At 35.6% G+C, this 19,339-nt stretch overlaps 1 protein-coding gene across 5 annotated transcripts; it reads left to right on the plus strand.

Annotated features, from left to right (window-relative positions):
• The first annotated feature begins 756 nt into the window (after positions 1-756).
• LOC125647528 (glycosyltransferase-like domain-containing protein 1) lies at positions 757-16,853 on the plus strand. Of its 5 annotated transcripts, none has more exons than XM_056139873.1 (10): positions 757-990; positions 3,302-3,469; positions 4,505-4,662; positions 12,091-12,688; positions 13,056-13,165; positions 14,228-14,372; positions 14,586-14,656; positions 15,139-15,230; positions 15,770-15,827; positions 16,366-16,853. In XM_056139873.1, exons 1-10 carry the CDS (start codon positions 797-799, stop codon positions 16,479-16,481), a joined length of 1,710 nt encoding a protein of 569 aa, XP_055995848.1. In that variant the 5' UTR covers positions 757-796; the 3' UTR covers positions 16,482-16,853. The 5 variants fall into 5 exon arrangements, with proteins under 5 accessions (XP_055995848.1, XP_055995850.1, XP_055995849.1 ...); XM_056139875.1 differs by having other exon boundaries at positions 854-990; positions 2,134-3,469; XM_056139874.1 differs by having other exon boundaries at positions 855-990; positions 1,978-3,469.
• Positions 16,854-19,339: the final 2,486 nt, after the last annotated feature.

The following is a 19,339-nucleotide window of genomic DNA, read 5'->3' on the forward strand; positions in this document are numbered from 1 at the left end:
TTGGAAACAAACATTTTCGACACCAAAATGACTGCTAGTATTGCTTTAACGAACAGTGATCAATCTCATAACTCCTTAAGGTCCTTTAAGATAAGGGTTAGTATAAAACCGACCCGGGACCCTTGGATATACCAGAGGTAGGATCAGGTGCCGAGAAGGAGTAAGCATCTCCAGCTGACCAGTCACACCCGCCGTGAGTTATTTCTTGATCAGGTAAGATCTATACTTCAGGTGCCCGTGATTTTTTATTTGGCGCGTTCCTTGTTGGCGTGACGGCGTATTGTGACTAACGCGCACAATCGGATAAATGAAGATGTCTTTGTGTAATGATTAAATGTAACCGATGTATCTGATGTTTTATTGGATCTAAATTAGAAATATAGGTCACTATACTTTACAGATTCTTAATCATGTGGTCTTTAGAATAGAGAGCTTTTTGTTTGGTTTAGTTTTTTGTTTTTTTATCTTTAGAACTTCTTTCAAATTGTTACAAAACCTTTGGTTTTTCTAAATTTGTGTAAGAAGGGCATTTTCTGTATTTATTGTATATATTGGAATTGTGAACTGAACTTATATTTGAATTTTCGGTGACAATAAATTTTGCACCGTGTGATTATGTCAAGAACAGAAGAATTCTCCAAATTTCAGTCGACTCACATAATCACAACATGTGAAACAATGGGAAGCCGACCTTAGAGGGGCAATAACTGTAGATTTCCGGGAAAATATTAGTTACTCAACCGGTTTTGTGTTTATTTCATATATTACTTTTCCTGCATGATTTGGAGGAAGAAGTATGAGCAGCAGCAGTCCAATGAACCTCTTGATAGAACCATTCTATGGTGGTTCACACAAACAGCTTATAGACTTGATTTACAGGACAGTCCCAGACTGTCACTTAGTAACCATGTCAGCCAAAAAATGGCATTGGCGATCCCGAGTCGCTGCCCTTCACTTGGCCCAAAGCATTCCCGTCTCCAAAAACTACAGGTACCTACCCCGATATAGTTTGCCTCCAACCCAAACTGGTAAACAACCCACCTATTGGGATTTTTCTTGTTATTGGGAAATCTAGTTAAAGTACAAGGGACTCATTACATGCGTTACAGAAAAATTTATTTCTAATTTATAGTGCAAAATGGACAAACATGAGATAATTACAACAATGAAGAGAAGAGATGCCAATCAATAGAATATACATAATATGTTTTACGGCGTGACCGTGTTTGAGGGCGAAGCAAAAAAGTTTTGACATTAGTATCTATATCCAAAACAGGACAAAAACAACCCGAAGTTAGCACGCGGACGGAGCTGTATCAAAGCATCCTAATTTTTGGACATTTGATCCACCTATATATTGAACGCGGGAAATATAACGCAATTGATGTAAACAGTATATTGTGACGTCATATTCAGCGTCGTTATTTAGCAAATTTACAAACAAAGCGTTTGAACCACAACAAAAAACATGGCGTTAATCGTGGAGTGATTATATATGATTAAGAAAATAAGATTTACATGCTTTTACGGATTTTATGTGTAACATCTCAGAACGATGTGAACTAGGGTAGACGAGATTCAAAATGGAGGAATACATGTCCACGCGCTAATATTCGAATCAACGCCATTGGTACCAAACTTTTCAAGTTCCATAGGTATGGTTTAATTTTTCATTATTTTCCTATATTTTCCTTTTAAACATGTATATACGTGTTACCTATAGGGAGAGCTCCACTCTCACGGCCCTTTGGGCCGTGAGAGGGCTTCGCCCTCTATTAATCAATAATTATAGTGACAAGGTATATTCAAGCACACATAATTCTATTACAATATGTCATACATATTACCATATCATGTTATTATTACAGACATTACAACTTTCATAATTTTGCCGTATTTTGTATGGATTTCAAGTCCAAAATACATCTCACGTTTTCATACACAGAAAATACAGAAATCTGTCTGTTTGCATTATAGCAATTACAGTTTCGTGTTACTATCCGTTTCCTTGTGACCATGCAATCACTGAAAAAAGCGAGGTGTAAAACATTTCTGTGATCGTAACCAAGGTGAAGTGGTTTAAAAATAGCAAAACCCCGCAAAAGAGGGTGATCTAAGACCACTTGCTTGCAGGTGTTTGGAAATTCCTTCGGTCCATCTACAAAAGCAGTCCTGTGGGGATCTGTGTTAGAATAGATCCTCAGTACCCCTTGCTTGTCATAAGAGGTGACTAAATGGGGCGGTCCTTCAGATGAAACCACAAAAACTGACAGAGGCTCTGTGTCACAGCAGGTGTGGCATATAAAGATCCTTCCCTGCTCAGAGGCCGTAAGCCTAAAGTTTGCAGCCCTTCACCGGCAATGGTGACATCTCCATATGAGGGAAAATTTCTGGAGCGGGACATTAAAGAATGTACAATCAATCATCTATGAAAGGAAGTACATCTACGTACATGTGTGTCCGTTGTAATCTTTATAATGTGTTTCTCTTGCTCTCATGTTGGCTGAAATGACTGAACACAAATGTCATATATATGTAGATTGAAACAAAAGTACACAAAGATTGGGAATCGCTTCACAAATAGAATGGAAGTTTGAACATGTCAAATTTCTTGAATGATGTGAGGATTCCTTTTAGATGGAAATAACAAGAAAGTACATGTATGTGAAATTATCGCCCACATGATTAAAAATTAGTAATGGAAAGACTAATTTATGAGATAAGAAATTTCTTCATGTGGAATTTTTGCATATTCTATTGACAATTATTTATTTTGTTATTCATATTCATTTAAAATTTTTAATGCAGAAAGATACAATCTCAGTGATATATTCATATGTTTTTGATAAGGTTACATGTAGTTACATGTTCCTCATTTTTTAATGTAAAAATAGTGTAAAAGAAAATCTTCCTGGCAAATGCAAAATCTTACTTACAAATCCAATCACAAATACTGAGCACAGATCTGTTATTAATAATCTGCCTTCAAGATCAAGAATTTCTTTATCTTCTGAGTTGAGTAGCCAAAATAGTTTTTGTTCATTATCTAAAACAGAAAATTTTGGATATTTTTTGCCAATAAATTTAAATGTTTATTTTCTTTCATTGTCATATTTTTCACATGTTATCAAAAAATGTATTTCATCTTAAGATGAGATGAGATTCTTAATTTCCAAATCTAAGTTAGGTTACTTAATCATAGATAGATCTTGGTGAAGATCTACAGATTTCCTTACATTTTCATGCCTAGACTTTTAAGAATAATGTAGTAATAAGGTACCTTCATTGTTGAAATTTACAGGGTTCTTTTCTGCAGCAGTGTTCTAAATTTAGCTGAGCTAATAGCTCTTCGTCAGGACTTGGCTCCACTTAAGAAAATTATTTATTTTCATGAAAATCAACTTATCTACCCAGTGAGAGATAAGAAAGAAAGAGATGTTCAGCATGGATATAACCAAATACTGTCCAGGTGAGATATTTTGTTTAGAATGTTTTGATGACTCCGTTCATGCAGATTAAGTCTGTATGTAATGGGACACTGAGCATGTCAAGACTCCCAGTAGTGACTTTTAGTTGTAGAATCTTAAACAAAACAGAAGATTTTCAAAGATGAGAATCCATTTACGAGAATTGGTCTTGTTGTTCACAAGTACACATGTGATTATTTGTTTCAATATGCAGGCTTTCAAGCGGGCCCTTATTTTCTACAACAGCCCTTATTTTCCTTATTTGAGCTTTAGAATCCTAAAAAAGCCCTAATTTTTTGTTGAAATTTCTACATTTTCAAATTTTGAAAGTTTAAATAAATTTGACATAAAGTAAGTGTTGGAATTTATTAAATTTAGTCTTAGTAAACTTTCAGAAAATTAATATGTTGATTAAATGTACATCTCAGAAGACATCTTGATGGTTATCAGCTATATTCAGCATTGATTGTGAGCCATGGGAGTCCACCTGAATTACTGTAGTATATCATGATTTGTGCTGAATGCTGAATATGGCTGTTGATGACTACTGGTATGATCTTCTGAGTGGGTAATTAGTTTTTGTATTATTGCTCTTGCAAATGGTGAGTAAAACATTTTTTCTTAGACTATTGATTTGTAAATTTAACCCTTATTTTTGTCAAAAAAGCCCTTAAAAATCCTAAAAAAGGCCCTTATATTTTCATAATTTTGTCCAAAAAATGGCCCTTATTTTTTGCAAAATGTCACTTGAAAGCCTGAATATACCATGAAACCTTGTCCGTGAAATTAAAAACACTTTGCATGTGATGAAATTATAAAAGCAAAATAAAAGACAACTAGATTACTGTGAAAGTTGTAGAAAGTTTCCATCCTTTCTTTACTTCAGTAAATATACAGACTAAAGGTTTTCTCCCCCCTAATGTTTTTTACTTCTTTTGCAGGACTGTGCAGACGTTCATTACTGTATAATTTTTCTGTGAGATACAATCATGTATTGGGATTATATCTCTGATTGGTGTTTGGAATTTTTTTTTCAGTTTAGTCGCAGACAGAGTTATTTTCAACTCACATTACAACATGGAATCATTTCTGTCTTCAATAGACCAATTCCTGCACATCCTTCCAGACTATCGACCAAAAAATCTGGCCAATCAGATCCGACCAAAGTGTCAGGTTATCTACTTCCCTGTAGAAGGTGAGGCCATGTTTTACCCAGTCACAACATTTTGAGGTTCTGGAGGTTAAGCAATGCCAAAATGCTTAGACTTGGGGACCCAGTTTAATCCATTATGAAATATAAGATTAGTCTCCCTTTGACTACTTACAATATGAAATAAGTTATCTCGGTGTAATATGCAGCTTTTAAATCTAGCACTTGTTCAGAGCTACATATGAACAAGGTGACAAGAATTTTTTGATAATTGATAACTTACATGTGTCAGGGTATGCAGGGAAATAATGGTTAGAGATAAACATTTTGATGAGATTTCGTAAGATGCAAGTTTTCATCAAATCCTTTTTGTTCTGACCATGATTTTACATATCCTTCATGTGTCAAGAGTTATAGATGTAGAATTATAAACTTGCTCAAGTCTCTATGTTTATTTGTTTTCAAACATGTTTGATAACTGGTCTAAGTGATAGTTTAATTGTTCTAAAATATAGAGACTTGTAAACCCTGCCAGAGCTAGTTACCGAGTCCATTTCATGTTGTAAGTTATATGTCAGGTGAATTTGTTGGCACCATATGTCAGGTGAGTTTGGCTGGAAATGTTGCCTTTTTGTGTGTCACACCTTTTCAGTCTGCTTAGCTTCTTCCTCCACTCATTGGAAAAGTGTAATTATGTAATGGGACCCCAGAAAGAAGTAACATTGACCTCGGACTTTATCCTCCGTCATTGCTTTCTGTGATTTTGATTGATGTAACCCATACTGGACCCTATTACAACCTACTGATCTATACTCAGAATACATATTTATATCCCAGGATAATATACAGTTGTTGACCAGAATATATATTTATATCTACTAGGATAATATACAATTATTGACCATTTTTTAGGGCAATACAATGCTTTAGCAACCTTAGAAGAACAATATTCACTGAACCCAGAGAAAAAATAAAAACTTTGGAGACCATAGAAACACATTGTGTATCAAATAAATGCATAGTGTACCATGAAAAAATATTGTATACCATGAAAACATTTTAAATGCATTACCATAAAAACACTTTGTATATCTTGAGAACCTTGAAAACATATTTGCATACCATAAAACACATTGTATACCTGTCCCATAAAATACATTGTATACCATAAAAGCACATTGTGTGTCATGAAATCACATTGTGTACCATAAAAACACATTGTGTATTATGAGAACATATAATGATATTGTATGTGATTAACATATTGTACATGTATACACTGCAAAACAATTTTTCATTGGGTGCGTTCAGAGTACTAATGTCTAATGTTGGTTGACAAAAGTTACCATCAGCAGATTTTTTTACCAGTCCATTGGTACGACAGTGGTACCAATGTTTGCCAATAAAATTTACAGATGTTTAACATTTCTGCAGACAACCCAGAACTCTGTTAGCGTTGGAAATTTTATTTATGACATACCGGTAATCAAAAATGGCGGGCATCGTGTACATACTGAAAGCAACAGAGTTTGTATCACAGCTTTCCCACTTAAATCTTCATAGATATCAATTGAAGACAATTTCAGACATGTTGCTTCAAACATGTCCCTGGACAGACAAAAATGGGTTTTAGAAACATCAAGTGTATATGATGGTATAGTAATCACTCACTCTAACCATTTCGTCCGATGATCTACTCATGTTTTACAAGAGAAAATACATCTTTGCTAGCCAGTGGTTTTCGGTCCACTTCACACCCCATTTATGGACCAAAAACTCTTTGCTAGTGAAATGGAAAAAATATTCTGCAGGAGAAAGGAATTAACAGTACTGAAAAACATATTTCTAAATGCATCTTCCTGCTGCAAAATTATACATATATGAATATATCTTTGTTTGACATTTCCTTGTAACTGATCAGCTAGTGGTATACGAATGGTACCATTGTTGAATCTCACAATTTGTAACCCAAACTTGTTCAGAGTACACAAGGATCCAATGGTACCAACAACTCAAATTTTACCATTGATAAATTAGTGATGGTACCATTGGGTTTACTCTGAATGCACCTATTGTATAGTAATAATCTATACTTATTATTTTTTTTATTATTCTTTGGATGTGTACTCAAAATCAAGGCCATGCTTACTGTGGAAATTTATAACCTTATAAATCACGTGGATGATTTATTAAGCTTATTGACTACATAATTTAAACATCTCTTGAAGCCAAAATCCTCTTCCTGTAGTTTTACTGATATTTATTACCTCTGTTGATTGTACTTTTAAACTATACAACCAAAAAATAATGTTGAACCAGATTTTAAAACCTTTCTTCATAAGAACAAATATAGAAATTTTATGAGAGGAGAATGGCAATTTGCATTTATAAGATATTTCATCAGAAAATTTGGTCAAAACACATCAATAAATTATATTTTTGACTCAATCTGTTGTGAAATATCCAACACAGAAAGGGACTTTCCGATCATGCAATGAAGGTTAAACCTCGTAAAATGCCTGTGATTCATCAAATTAAAACACGCCACTAGGAATCATCTCATCAAATTAAAACACGTCACGAGGACTGGTCACATCATATTAAAACACGCCACGAGGACTGGTCACATCAAATTAAAACACGCCACGAGGACTGGTCACATCAAATTAAAACACACCACGAGGACTGGTCATATCAAATTAAAACACGCCACAAAGACTGGTCACATCAAATTAAAACACACCACGAGGACTGGTCACATCAAATTAAAACACACCACGAGGACTGGTCACATCAAATTAAAACACACCACGAGGACTGGTCACATCAAATTAAAACACACCACGAGGACTGGTCACATCAAATTAAAACACACCACGAGGACTGGTCACATCAAATTAAAACACGTCACGAGGAATCATCTCATCAAATTAAAACACACCACGAGGACTGGTCATATCAAATTAAAACACACCACGAGGACTGGTCACATCAAATTAAAACACACCACGAGGACTGGTCACATCAAATTAAAACACGCCACGAGGACTGGTCACATCAAATTAAAACACGTCACGAGGACTGGTCACATCAAATTAAAACACGCCACGAGGACTGGTCACATCAAATTAAAACACGCCACGAGGACTGGTCACATCAAATTAAAACACGCCACGAGGACTGGTCACATCAAATTAAAACACGCCACGAGGACTGGTCACATCAAATTAAAACACGCCACGAGGACTGGTCACATCAAATTAAAACACGCCACGAGGACTGGTCACATCAAATTAAAACACGCCACGAGGACTGGTCAAATCAAATTAAAACACGCCACTAGGACTCGTCACGATAACTAAGCGACTACAAAATCTAAACTATGTGTTCTATCATCTATATCTATAAAGTTCTTATCAATTAGAAAATGATGTCCTAGTTAATTGTAGTTGTGGACAGGAACCAATTTTATTTTCATGCCATACATGAATTTTTTGGCTATTTTTTGCCCTTTACATACTGTTCATATGTGTATGGAACTTAGGTATTTTAGCGCAAACGCAAGTACCAAGACATTGTGCAAATTAATTTCAGCGCACCAGAGATACATTTGGCACAGATTTTGTGGTTCAATCCACAGGTTTTTTTCTTCATGGTCATTCATGCCTATGCTTGATAGCTTCTGATTGATTTCTAGATCGGGTACTAGTAATGTAGTAGTGTTAAAATACATAGCCTTCCTACTAGCTCTGGTCAGTGGTTTAACCCTTTTGCTTGATTGGTAGAGCACTGGACTGTCGTGCCAGAGGTCCCGGGTTCTGATTGGTATAGAGCGCTGGACTGTCGTGCCAGAGGTCCCGGGTTCTGATTGGTATAGAGCGCTGGACTGTCGTGCCAGAGGTCCCGGGTTCTGATTGGTATAGAGCGCTGGACTGTCGTGCCAGAGGTCCCGGGTTCTGATTGGTATAGAGCGCTGGACTGTCGTGCCAGAGGTCCCGGGTTCTGATTGGTATAGAGCGCTGGACTGTCGTGCCAGAGGTCCCGGGTTCTGATTGGTATAGAGCGCTGGACTGTCGTGCCAGAGGTCCCAGGTTCTGATTGGTATAGAGCGCTGGACTGTCGTGCCAGAGGTCCCAGGTTCTTTGACAGCTGAGACATATATGTTACTCTGTTACATTTGGCGCTGACTGTGGGACCCAGGTACTCTCTGATGGATGAGAGTGATTGCCCCCAGAACTTTGCCCCACAGGTGCTGGCACTCCAGGAGAGTCACGTAGCCTCTCTCTGGAGGGGAACAATACTGTAGTGTTAGATACATGGCCTTCCTACTAACTCTGACGAGTGGGTTAACCCTTTAGCTCAATTGGTAGAGTACTGGATTGTTGTGCCTGAGGTCCCAGGTTCAATCCTCAGCAGAGGCATAGGAATATACTTGTCTCTGTTAAATTTGGCACAAGGGTTCATCCATTTATTAACTAGTATAAAATGTGCTATATATGCACTCAATGAACCCTCTCTATGGGACAAAGCCCAGTGAATTGTATATCAACTGGATGTTCCAGAACGGTTCAGCCTGTACTCGGGTCTAAGATATCTGTGCTAGGTCTTTGACAACTTATTCTCTCAAGATGTCAGGTAAAATCACCTGAATAGAACTGTCACAAGAACCAATGAATATTAAATACAAGGCCTTTAAACCTGACCACATGACCAATGAGTTTATGGGATGGATCTAAAAATTGAAACATGTATATTTGAACAAATATTTCTAATATATAATCAATTACAACATGCTTCTATAGTATTCACATAAACTTGTGAACAAAGAAAGTAAGGGTTTATTGAAAAAGGAATTCCAAGTTTGGTACGCTGATTTCTTTCTTGGAAGTGGTCAGGAGAAGATGACACTGACAAAACTGACAACAATGTGTCTTCCGTATCTCTATAACTCTTCGTCCTGAAGCCAGTTCATGCTATGTGGCTTGTCTGAGCAGTCCATGAAATCAAAGGCAGAAAGGACTTGTTGTTTAAGCCATTTTGAAATCATGGTAATTCTAAATGCGTCTAAGTAGTTTTATGTAGTTTTTATGTGGTTTTAGTACTTTAACATCTTTTACAGCAGACTTTTAGTAAGTGACCATAAAATTTTTATTAGAGAGTATCCATGGAAAACTTCTATAACATGATGACATCATAGTCGAATAAATGATTGAGCACTTGTAATTTTTTTTAAAACCTGATGTTTTGTTTGGAGTGATTAAAAAATTGCAGAGGTAATACAGGTACATCTACACGAATTGTCAAGGAGGACAACCCACACACTTCGTTATGTTCTAATCTCGGGGGCATTGAGGAGAATGGCACATTGGTTAGCCAGTTTTGTAGGCGTCGATGAAGAGGACAAAAACAGCATGTGACTTTACATGTATTTTTTGTATTTTTGCGTATATTGCACAACTTTTTAAAATATGTATTTTTGTGGCTTTTCATGTATTTTTTTTGTTGGCACTATGAGAGCTAAGTTGATCATTAAATATTTAAAGTTCACCACTGCAGTGCAAATGGCCCGATTGCAAGTGAGGGTATCTATAATGTTGGGATTTGAAATGTAATTAGTTAAAAATAAGCAAAAATAAATTTAGAATGACACAATTTTAGATACATGTACTTGTCATATTGTTTATTGTTTACCTGACCCATGCAGAAGTCTGTCAAGTCATCTGACTTTTTATGCCATGTGTTAACTGACCTCATACACTATGAAATGACCCTTCTGTCTATTCGTCAGATTGATGTTTTGTAAATGAGTATGACTTCAGCAGTTTTTGTAGATAAATTTTATACTATATAGTATTTTTAGCTCACCTGAGCTAAAAGCTCAAGTGAGTTTTTCTGATTGCCTGTTGTCCATCTGTAAACTTTTTTACATTTTCGACTTCTTCACCAGAACCACTGGGCCAATTATAAGCAAACTTGGCCAAAATCATCCTTGGATGAAGGGCTTTCAAGTTAATGAAGGACCATGCCCCCTTCAAAGGGGAGATGATCACAAAAATGCAAAAATAGGGTTGGGTCATTTAAAAATCTTCTTCTCAAGAACCACTGAGCCAGAAGAGCTGAAATTCACATGAAAGCTTCCTGACATAGTGCAGATTCAAGTTTGTTCAAATTATGGCCCCCGGGGGTAGGATGGGACCACAATAGGGGATTAAAGTTTTACATACAAATATATAGGGAAAATCTTTAAAAATCTTCTTCTCAAAAACTACTGGGCCAGGAAAGTGGACATTTACATGAAAGCTTCCTGACATAGTGCAGATTCAAGTTTGCTCAAATCATGGCCCCTGGGGGTAAGATGAGGCGACAATAGGGGATTAAAGTTTTACATACAAATATATAGGGAAAATCTTGAAAAATCTACTTCTCAAAAACCACTGAGCCAGAAAAGCTGAGATTTCCATGAAAGCTTGCTGACATAGTGCAAATTTAAGTTTGTTAAACTCATGACCCCTGGGGTTAGGATGGGGCCACAATATGGGATCAAAGTTTTACATAACTAATAGATAGAAGAAAATCTTTAAAAATTTTCTCCTTAAGAACCATTGGGCTAAAGAAGTTTACATTTGCACAAAAGCTTCCTGACATAGTGCAGATTGAAGTTAGTAAAAACCATGACCCCTGGGGGTAAGATGGGGCCACAGTAGGGGGTCAAAATTTTACATACAAATATGTAGGGAAAATCATTAATAATCTTCTTCTGAAAAATCACTGGCCAGAAAAATTTACATGAAAGCTGCATGACATAGTGCAGATTCAATTTTGTAAAAATCATGGCCCCCGGGAGTAGGTTGGGGCCACAATAGGGATCAAAGTTTTACATGCGAATATGTAGGAAAAATCTTTAAATATGAGCCAAGGTGACTCAGTTGAATGATGTGGCCCATGGGCCTCTTATATATACATGTACTACTGTCATAGTAAAACTGAGGAGAATGAAGTTACTATGTACATGTGTCGTATCTAATGCCCTGGCTTGGATGTCTCCGGAGGGGGGGGGGGGATCAAATTAAATTTGCATTTTCTTTTATATGAGCAGTCAATTTGATTAATATCTCAGACTTAGTGAAATTTTTTACTGAAGGTCCAGGGTGGTTGTAGATTGCAATGTCTTGTTTATGTGTGTGGGATATTCAACCTTCAGCACTTTGGGGATAAAATCCCCCTTACTTTATATATAAAGACAAATATCAGGGGTGATAGGGATCTAAGTATATTATGTAATGAATCTAAGTCTTCTAAGAGGAACATAGGAATGAAATGTATGACAGGGAAACAGCATTTCACAAAGAAAAAAAATTGGGGGAAAGATAAAGTACTTAGTGTTAAAAATTTATTCTTCGACATTATTTGTCAGTGAATGTAATTTAATTGAGATATCATTGCTTCACTGAATATGATAAATTCATGTTTCAGAAACAGGTGTGTTGCCGGTTAATCAAGACTCACAACCAACACTATCCAATCCAAAGAGTAACTCAGAAACACAGAGATTAACAGCCAATCACAGCACAGACTCACAATCAACACTATCCAATCAGAACAGTCACTCAGAAACACAGAAATTAACAGCCAATCACAGCACAGACTCACAATCAACACTATCCAATCAGAACAGTCACTCAGAAACACAGAAATTAACAGCCAATCACAGCACAGACTCACAATCAACACTATCCAACCAGAACAGTCACTCAGAAACACAGAAATTAACAGCCAATCACAGCACAGACTCGCAATCAATGCTATCCAATCAGAACAGTCACTCAGAAAGACAGAGATTAACAGCCAATCACAGCACAGATTCTGAGAGAGTACCAGCCAGTCAGATTCGTTCCTTAGAAAATGAAAAATTAGCAGCAAAGCAAAATGAAAATCAGATTCAAGACTTGGTAAACCCATTTGCTGTGCCACACCAAAAGCGTAGCATCCCTGAGGGACAAGGAAGTGTTCCAAGACACAAATTGCCTGACCAGTTAGAGTCACCACTGCATATTGTATGGGCTCACAGATGGTAAAGTCAGGCACCAATTTTGTACTTTGTTTCCAAACATTTTACCTTTCAATTTATCAAACTTGTATGCTTAACAAAACAAGTATTTGATCAATTAGTAGCAGATAGAAAGTATGATATTTAATACTGTATATATTTAGTGTGAACAAGCAAGTCAGGCTACTGGAGGAGTTAAGACAGCATAATGTGTCCTTGGCATTTTTGCCTTTAAATCTCTAGGATGTGTTATTCCAAAGAAAGTCAAGTGTTTATTTGCTGTTTTGGAAAATTTCTGTTTATAAAAAAATATTGATGAAGCAAGAATAAATAGAATTATTCAAATTTTTTTGAGATAAAACAGGTGAAAATAACAAACTCTTTACTTCAGGGAACATGACAAAGGACCCGAGTTATTTTTTGACACCATAAAAAGTTTGCACAAAGAGGGATGTCAATTCAAGCTATCTGTCCTAGGAGAGCAATTTACAGACAATCTAGGTATGATAGTACAATTTACAGACAATCTAGGTATGACAGTACAATTTACTGTCAATCTAGGTATGACATTAAAATTTACAGACAATCTAGGTATGACATTACAATTTACAGACAATCTAGGTATGATAGTACAATTTACTGTCAATCTAGGTATGATAGTACAATTTACTGTCAATCTAGGTATGATAGTACAATTTACAGACAATCTAGGTATGTTAGTACAATTTATAGACAATCTAGGTATGTTAGTACAATTTACTGTCAATCTAGGTATGTTAGTACAATTTACAGACAATCTAGGTATGACATTACAATTTACAGACAATCTAGGTATGATAGTACAATTTACAGACAATCTTGGTATGATAGTACAATTTACTGACTATCTAGGTATGACAGTACAATTTACTGTCAATCTAGGTACGATAGTACAATTTACTGACAATCTAGGTATGGTAGTACTATTACTAATAGACTCACTTCAGATGAGAGACCAAGTTGAATTTAAGGAGGCAGGTTTAATTTCTAGTAGCTACAGTAAAAACCGCATACAGCAAACTGCTGGGAATGATTAATTTTGATTCCTTATAAACATAAGTCATAGTACCCAGTAAGTTCAGACTATTTCTTAAAACTACAGAGAATGAAAGTCCCTGTAAGCTAGAATTCATTATGTGTGTGTTCACTGTAAACATGTTTTACATTATATATTGTGTGGTGATGAAACAACATATAACAATCAGGCTTGCATCAAATGTTACAATTGACCTATGATTTTCAGATGAGTAATACTCAATTCCTTAGGCCAAATGCAATTCCACATAACTATTAAAAAGTTCACAGTGATGAGATTGGCAAGAATGAAGCATGTTTAGAGTGCATACAATATATTCAGCTGTAGAACTGTAGCTCTCCGTAGATCTGATCTGTCCCAATATTTGTTTAGAGAGCTACAGTTCTGCAGCTACAAATATATCAAGATACTAAAAGCTTAGAGTAAATGAATATTAGATTTAGAGACACCAGAGTGTAGGTATTACAGTGAGGTATTTTGTTGTGCAGAAGTCTTTGAGACATCACGGCCATTCCTGGAGAATCACATCGTAAATTGGGGGTATCTACCTAGTAAGTCGAAGTTTCTTCGCGTCCTAGAAAGTGCTGATGTTGCAGTATCTACAGCCTTACATGAATTCTTCGGAGTCTCCATGTAAGCTTTAACTGTATATTCATTGAGTTTGGATATTATATAGTAGAAATGAAATTTTGATACAGAGAAGTGAAAGTATTTTTGCTACATACAATATTAATTTCTTAAGAATATAGATTACATGTATTTTCATACCTTTCTGTATCTAAATGTTAATGGAGGAAGCCTTTGATTCATTCCTATATTTTAACCATACTTTGATGTTCTGACCAGGCTGGAAGCTGTGCAAATGCAGTGCTACCCATTGTGTCCAAATCGCCTGGTCTATCCTGAAATATACCCAAGTAAGTACAGTAATTTTAAACCCAATACTCTGTGATTCTGGCTGCAGCTCTCCTGTATGTGAACTGCTCCTCACTGTGCTGAGGTAACCAAGATTCTCATGTCGCATCATTCTATAATTAGAACAGGGGGGGGAGGGGGCAATGACTGGGATGAAATGAAACTCCACACACCGCTGGTTGTCCTTTTTAGCATTGGGGGGGGGGGAGAGAGAGAGAGAGAGAGAGAGAGGAGATTTATTTGCACTTCATGCAATGTCTACAACTTTATCAAACAGATGATGCACTTTGTAACACCTTTGATAATATGATACATTTATTTGATATCATGATTTATTTCATTTAATATTGTGATACATTTATTTTATTTTATCATGTTATTATGATACATTAAATTTGTTAAAAATCATTTATTTGTATGAAAAATCTCCCAATTCAAGATTATGAAAATTTTACATATTTTAAGTGATTCTTACGTTTTTCAGAGCAGTATTTATACAACACAGAAAAACAACTACTGAAGACATTGAAAAGATTTTGTCGTCATCCAAAACTGGTCCGAGAACACAAAGTACAGGTTTGTTTTTTCCCGCAATTTCAGAATTCGTGGATCATTTGATCAAATATGCTATATTGTAAGAACTGTTATTTAAGAAATAAATTTTTATTTTGGAAAATACCTGAAGGCATGAATGTTTAATGCTGGCATACTTCAGGAAGCGAGTTAGCGTTTCATGAAAAGTATGCTGGTGTGAAATGTTGCTGTTCATACCCCCATGCATTTTCAAACATTAAATGTATTTTTTATATTTACACATTACTTTCATTTCTATCAGAATATTCCCAGCCATTAAAATAGACATACTATATTTATCAAGATTCATACATGCATTGTTTACAATTGCAATGCATTCATGAGGAATATGGCCATCATTACAATTTGTGAAAATATGAAATGCAAAAAAATTGGAAATGTTAATATTTTAGCATGGAGATTGTGAAATCCAGTGTGTGTTTTTGTGTTGTATATTGTAAGAACCTAGTATTTGATTTAATTTGTATATTATAACAAAGCCAATGATAAATATACTAATACTTTTACATACAACATTGTAGGTAGATATTTCCAAGTTTTCATGGAAGGAGAGAAGGATGGAGTTTCTGGATTTGTTTTGTGTGTAAATTTTATAATAGATAAATGAACATTATTTGTTATATTTATTGATTTATTATAACAGTCTAAGAGTATTGTTAAAGCAACCAAGCCTGGATTTCTCAGATGAAACTTAAGTTGAAACTTGGACTTAAGTCTGAGATTTTGCTCAAATTTTGACTGCTCAAATAAAAGAAAACTCAAACTTCAGTTTTTTTGAGAAATCCAAGCAAGGCCCCCAGTGCTGGAAACCCAATTCTATACAAAGGGTCATAACTCTTGTAAAAGTAGGTCGACTGTAATGCTGGAAACCCAATGCTATACAAAGGGTCATAACTCTTGTAAAAGTAGGTCAACTGTAATGCTGAAAACCCAATTCTATACAAAAGGGCATAACTCTTGTAAAAGTAGGTCGACCATAATGCAAAAATGTTCATCTGCATTGTATATTTAATCACTCCAGATCAACTAAGAAAAACAAAAGGGGGGGGGGTTGCTGAAATCAGAGTGGGATATGAAGAGGAAAGTTATATCCCACTATAGTTTTACTTGTTTATAGATACAGTCAAACCTCATTACCTCAAACTTGATGGATCCAAGAAAATACTTCGAGATACCCAACGATTCAAGATATCAAGGGTAAATGCTGAAAGAATAAGTGGTTTAGAATTGTAAATCACTTCGACATATCATGGTATTTGAGATATCGGTGTTCGAGATACTGAAGTTCAACTGTAGATGCCATTAAACAGTCATTCTCCTCTACATATTGATTGTTTTAAGTCAATAGCTCATCTGTATTATCACTATCATGGTGTGTCATATTTACTTTTAAATATACTGTGGTTTCATCTTATTTCATCGGGCACCAATTTTCGAGGTAATCAATAAAGTAAAATTTTGCTTGTGAAGGAAGAATTAGAGTGACTTTCCATGAAATTCCATATCAACAAAATCATTTTTGGAAAATATCACTAATCCACGAAATTTTATATGATCAAAATTTGATGAAACGGTAGTATGTAAATAATAAATGATATAGAACTTGATATTGTCTTTTACATGGAGAAGTTTGAGAACTGTACGTGCCAAATATACAAACAATATCTCAGAATTAGAAGTCAAAGTGAACTTTGAACAATTCAGATTACAGGAATTGGCCACATTCACTGAATGGTGGTGAGGTCTGTCTGTAGTATCTATGAGTTGGAGAATTAGGAAATGGGTGGCAAACTACACATAAAACACACTTCCATAGGTCAATGTCAAGGGGAATCTAACTATAGATGTCGAGGTCAAGGGGAATATAACTAAATTTCAAAGTCACAGGGAACATAACTAAACATCAAGGTCATGGCGAATATAATTAAAGGTCACAGAACTAAATGTCAAGGTCACGGGAAATATAACTAAACATCAAGGTCACTGTAAACAACTGATCATCAAGGTCATGGGGAATATAACTGATTGTCAAAGTGACGGAGAATATAACTAAATGTCAAGGTCATGGGGAATATAACTAAAAGTCAAGGTCATGAGGAATATAACTAAACCTCAAGGTAACGGAAAATCAGGGGCGTAGCTTTGTTATGCTCAAGTAGGCACGTGCCTACACATAATTTTCTTTACACCTTTTTTCATACATTTTTGCACAAAATGATATGTTCATACATATTTCTAGTTTTTTTTAAAAATTGAATAAAATCATTATTTCGTTTCACGACACATGTGCAGCATAATGGTCATTGGCAAGTGATAATCATGTTTAGTAAAATACGACAAATTAGAAATAGAAATATCTGCTCACTTTTATATATTATGAAACACTCGGTAACATCTAAAAATGAAAGATTTTTGTGTTGGTTTTCATAAGAAACTGGAAAAGGGTCCAATGAGTTTGAGGGGATGCTAAAACATATGATATGTTACCTTTAGAGCCTTGCCTTCGACTGCTCCAAACTTCGCTCGTGTTTATATTAACTGATTGATATATACATTCGACTGAACGTTTTAAATATCTTTGTAAAGATGCACGATATCTTATGTCTATTGCAATTACAGTACTGTGATGCCCAGAATAGCACAAATGAGTTGATATGATATTTCAAAAATTTCTCAGGAATCCCCCCCCCCCCCTTCCGGCCCTTCGGTAAAACCTTCGCCTACACATTCAAATAGTCATAGCTACATCCCTGGAAATATAACTAAACATCAAGGTCACTAGGAATAGAACTAAACATCAAGGTCATGGGGAATATAACTAAATCTCAAGGTCACAGGAAATATAAGTAAACATCAAGGTGATGTGGAATATAACTAATGGTCAAGGGGAATATAACGGATCATCAAGGTCATGGAACTGATTATCATTGTCATGGGGAATATAACTAAATGACAAGTTCATAGGGAATATAATTAAACGCCAAGGTCACAGGGAATGTAACTGATCACCAAGGTCACGGGAATTTAACTTAATGCCAAAGTCATGGGGAATATATCTAAAAGTCAAGATCTTAGGAAATGTAACTAAATGTCAAGATCACAGGGAATATTAATGTGAAGGTCATGGGGAGTAGAGCTAACGAAAAGGTCACGAGGAATATAACTAAACATCAAGGTCACGTGGAATATCACTAATCATCAAGGTCACGGGGAATTTAACTAATCGTGGAATATAACTGATCATCAAGGTTATGGGGAATAAAATTAAAAGCCAAGGTCACGGGAAATGTAACTAAATGTCAAGGCCACGGGGAATATAACTAAACGTCAAAGTCACGAGGAATGTACCTAAATGTCAAGGTCACGGGGAATATGACTAAACTTCAAGGTCACAGGGAATATAACTAAACGTTAAGGGCATGGGGAATGTAAATGTCAAGGTCACGGGGAATATAACTAAACCTCAAGGTTACGGGGAATGTAACTAAACTTCAAGGTCACGAGGAATATAGCTAAACGTCAAGGTCACAAGGATATAACTAATTTGAATTTAAACTATATTTTATTCACAAAGTGAATGGGATCGGGCAGCAGGCATAACCTATTTTAGCCCTCTCCCTAGGATATAACTAGACGTCAAGGTACGGGGAATAAATAAATGTCAACGTTACAGGGAATATAACCGATCGATGAGCTAAATGCAAATTGTTGACATCGCACACAATCAAAGGGTACGTCTCCAATCCGGTCAAAAGGTACAGTTCAGTGAACGCTCGTGTGTACTAAAAGTTGTAATATTGATGAAAATAATTGTCAGATTAATGTGTTTATAACAATGATCAATTATTTTTAGAATTGATATTTGTACAAGGATTTTACAAATATTTTTAACAGATGTTAATCTTAAATTTGCCTGATTAATAATTTATCAATACCATCTACAGCGGAATTTACCATGGTCTAAGTGATTTAGAGTATCCACAATATCTTTTCTGTTAGGTTTTAAAAAACACTGACAGGCAAAATCGTGTTCCTGTCACGTCGCATACAGAACACGTGCTCTCCATGACCGTGTTTTCTGTCAGGGTTTC

Source organism: Ostrea edulis, chromosome 6 (genome assembly GCF_947568905.1).
Source record: "Ostrea edulis chromosome 6, xbOstEdul1.1, whole genome shotgun sequence".
Taxonomy (NCBI): domain Eukaryota; kingdom Metazoa; phylum Mollusca; class Bivalvia; order Ostreida; family Ostreidae; genus Ostrea; species Ostrea edulis.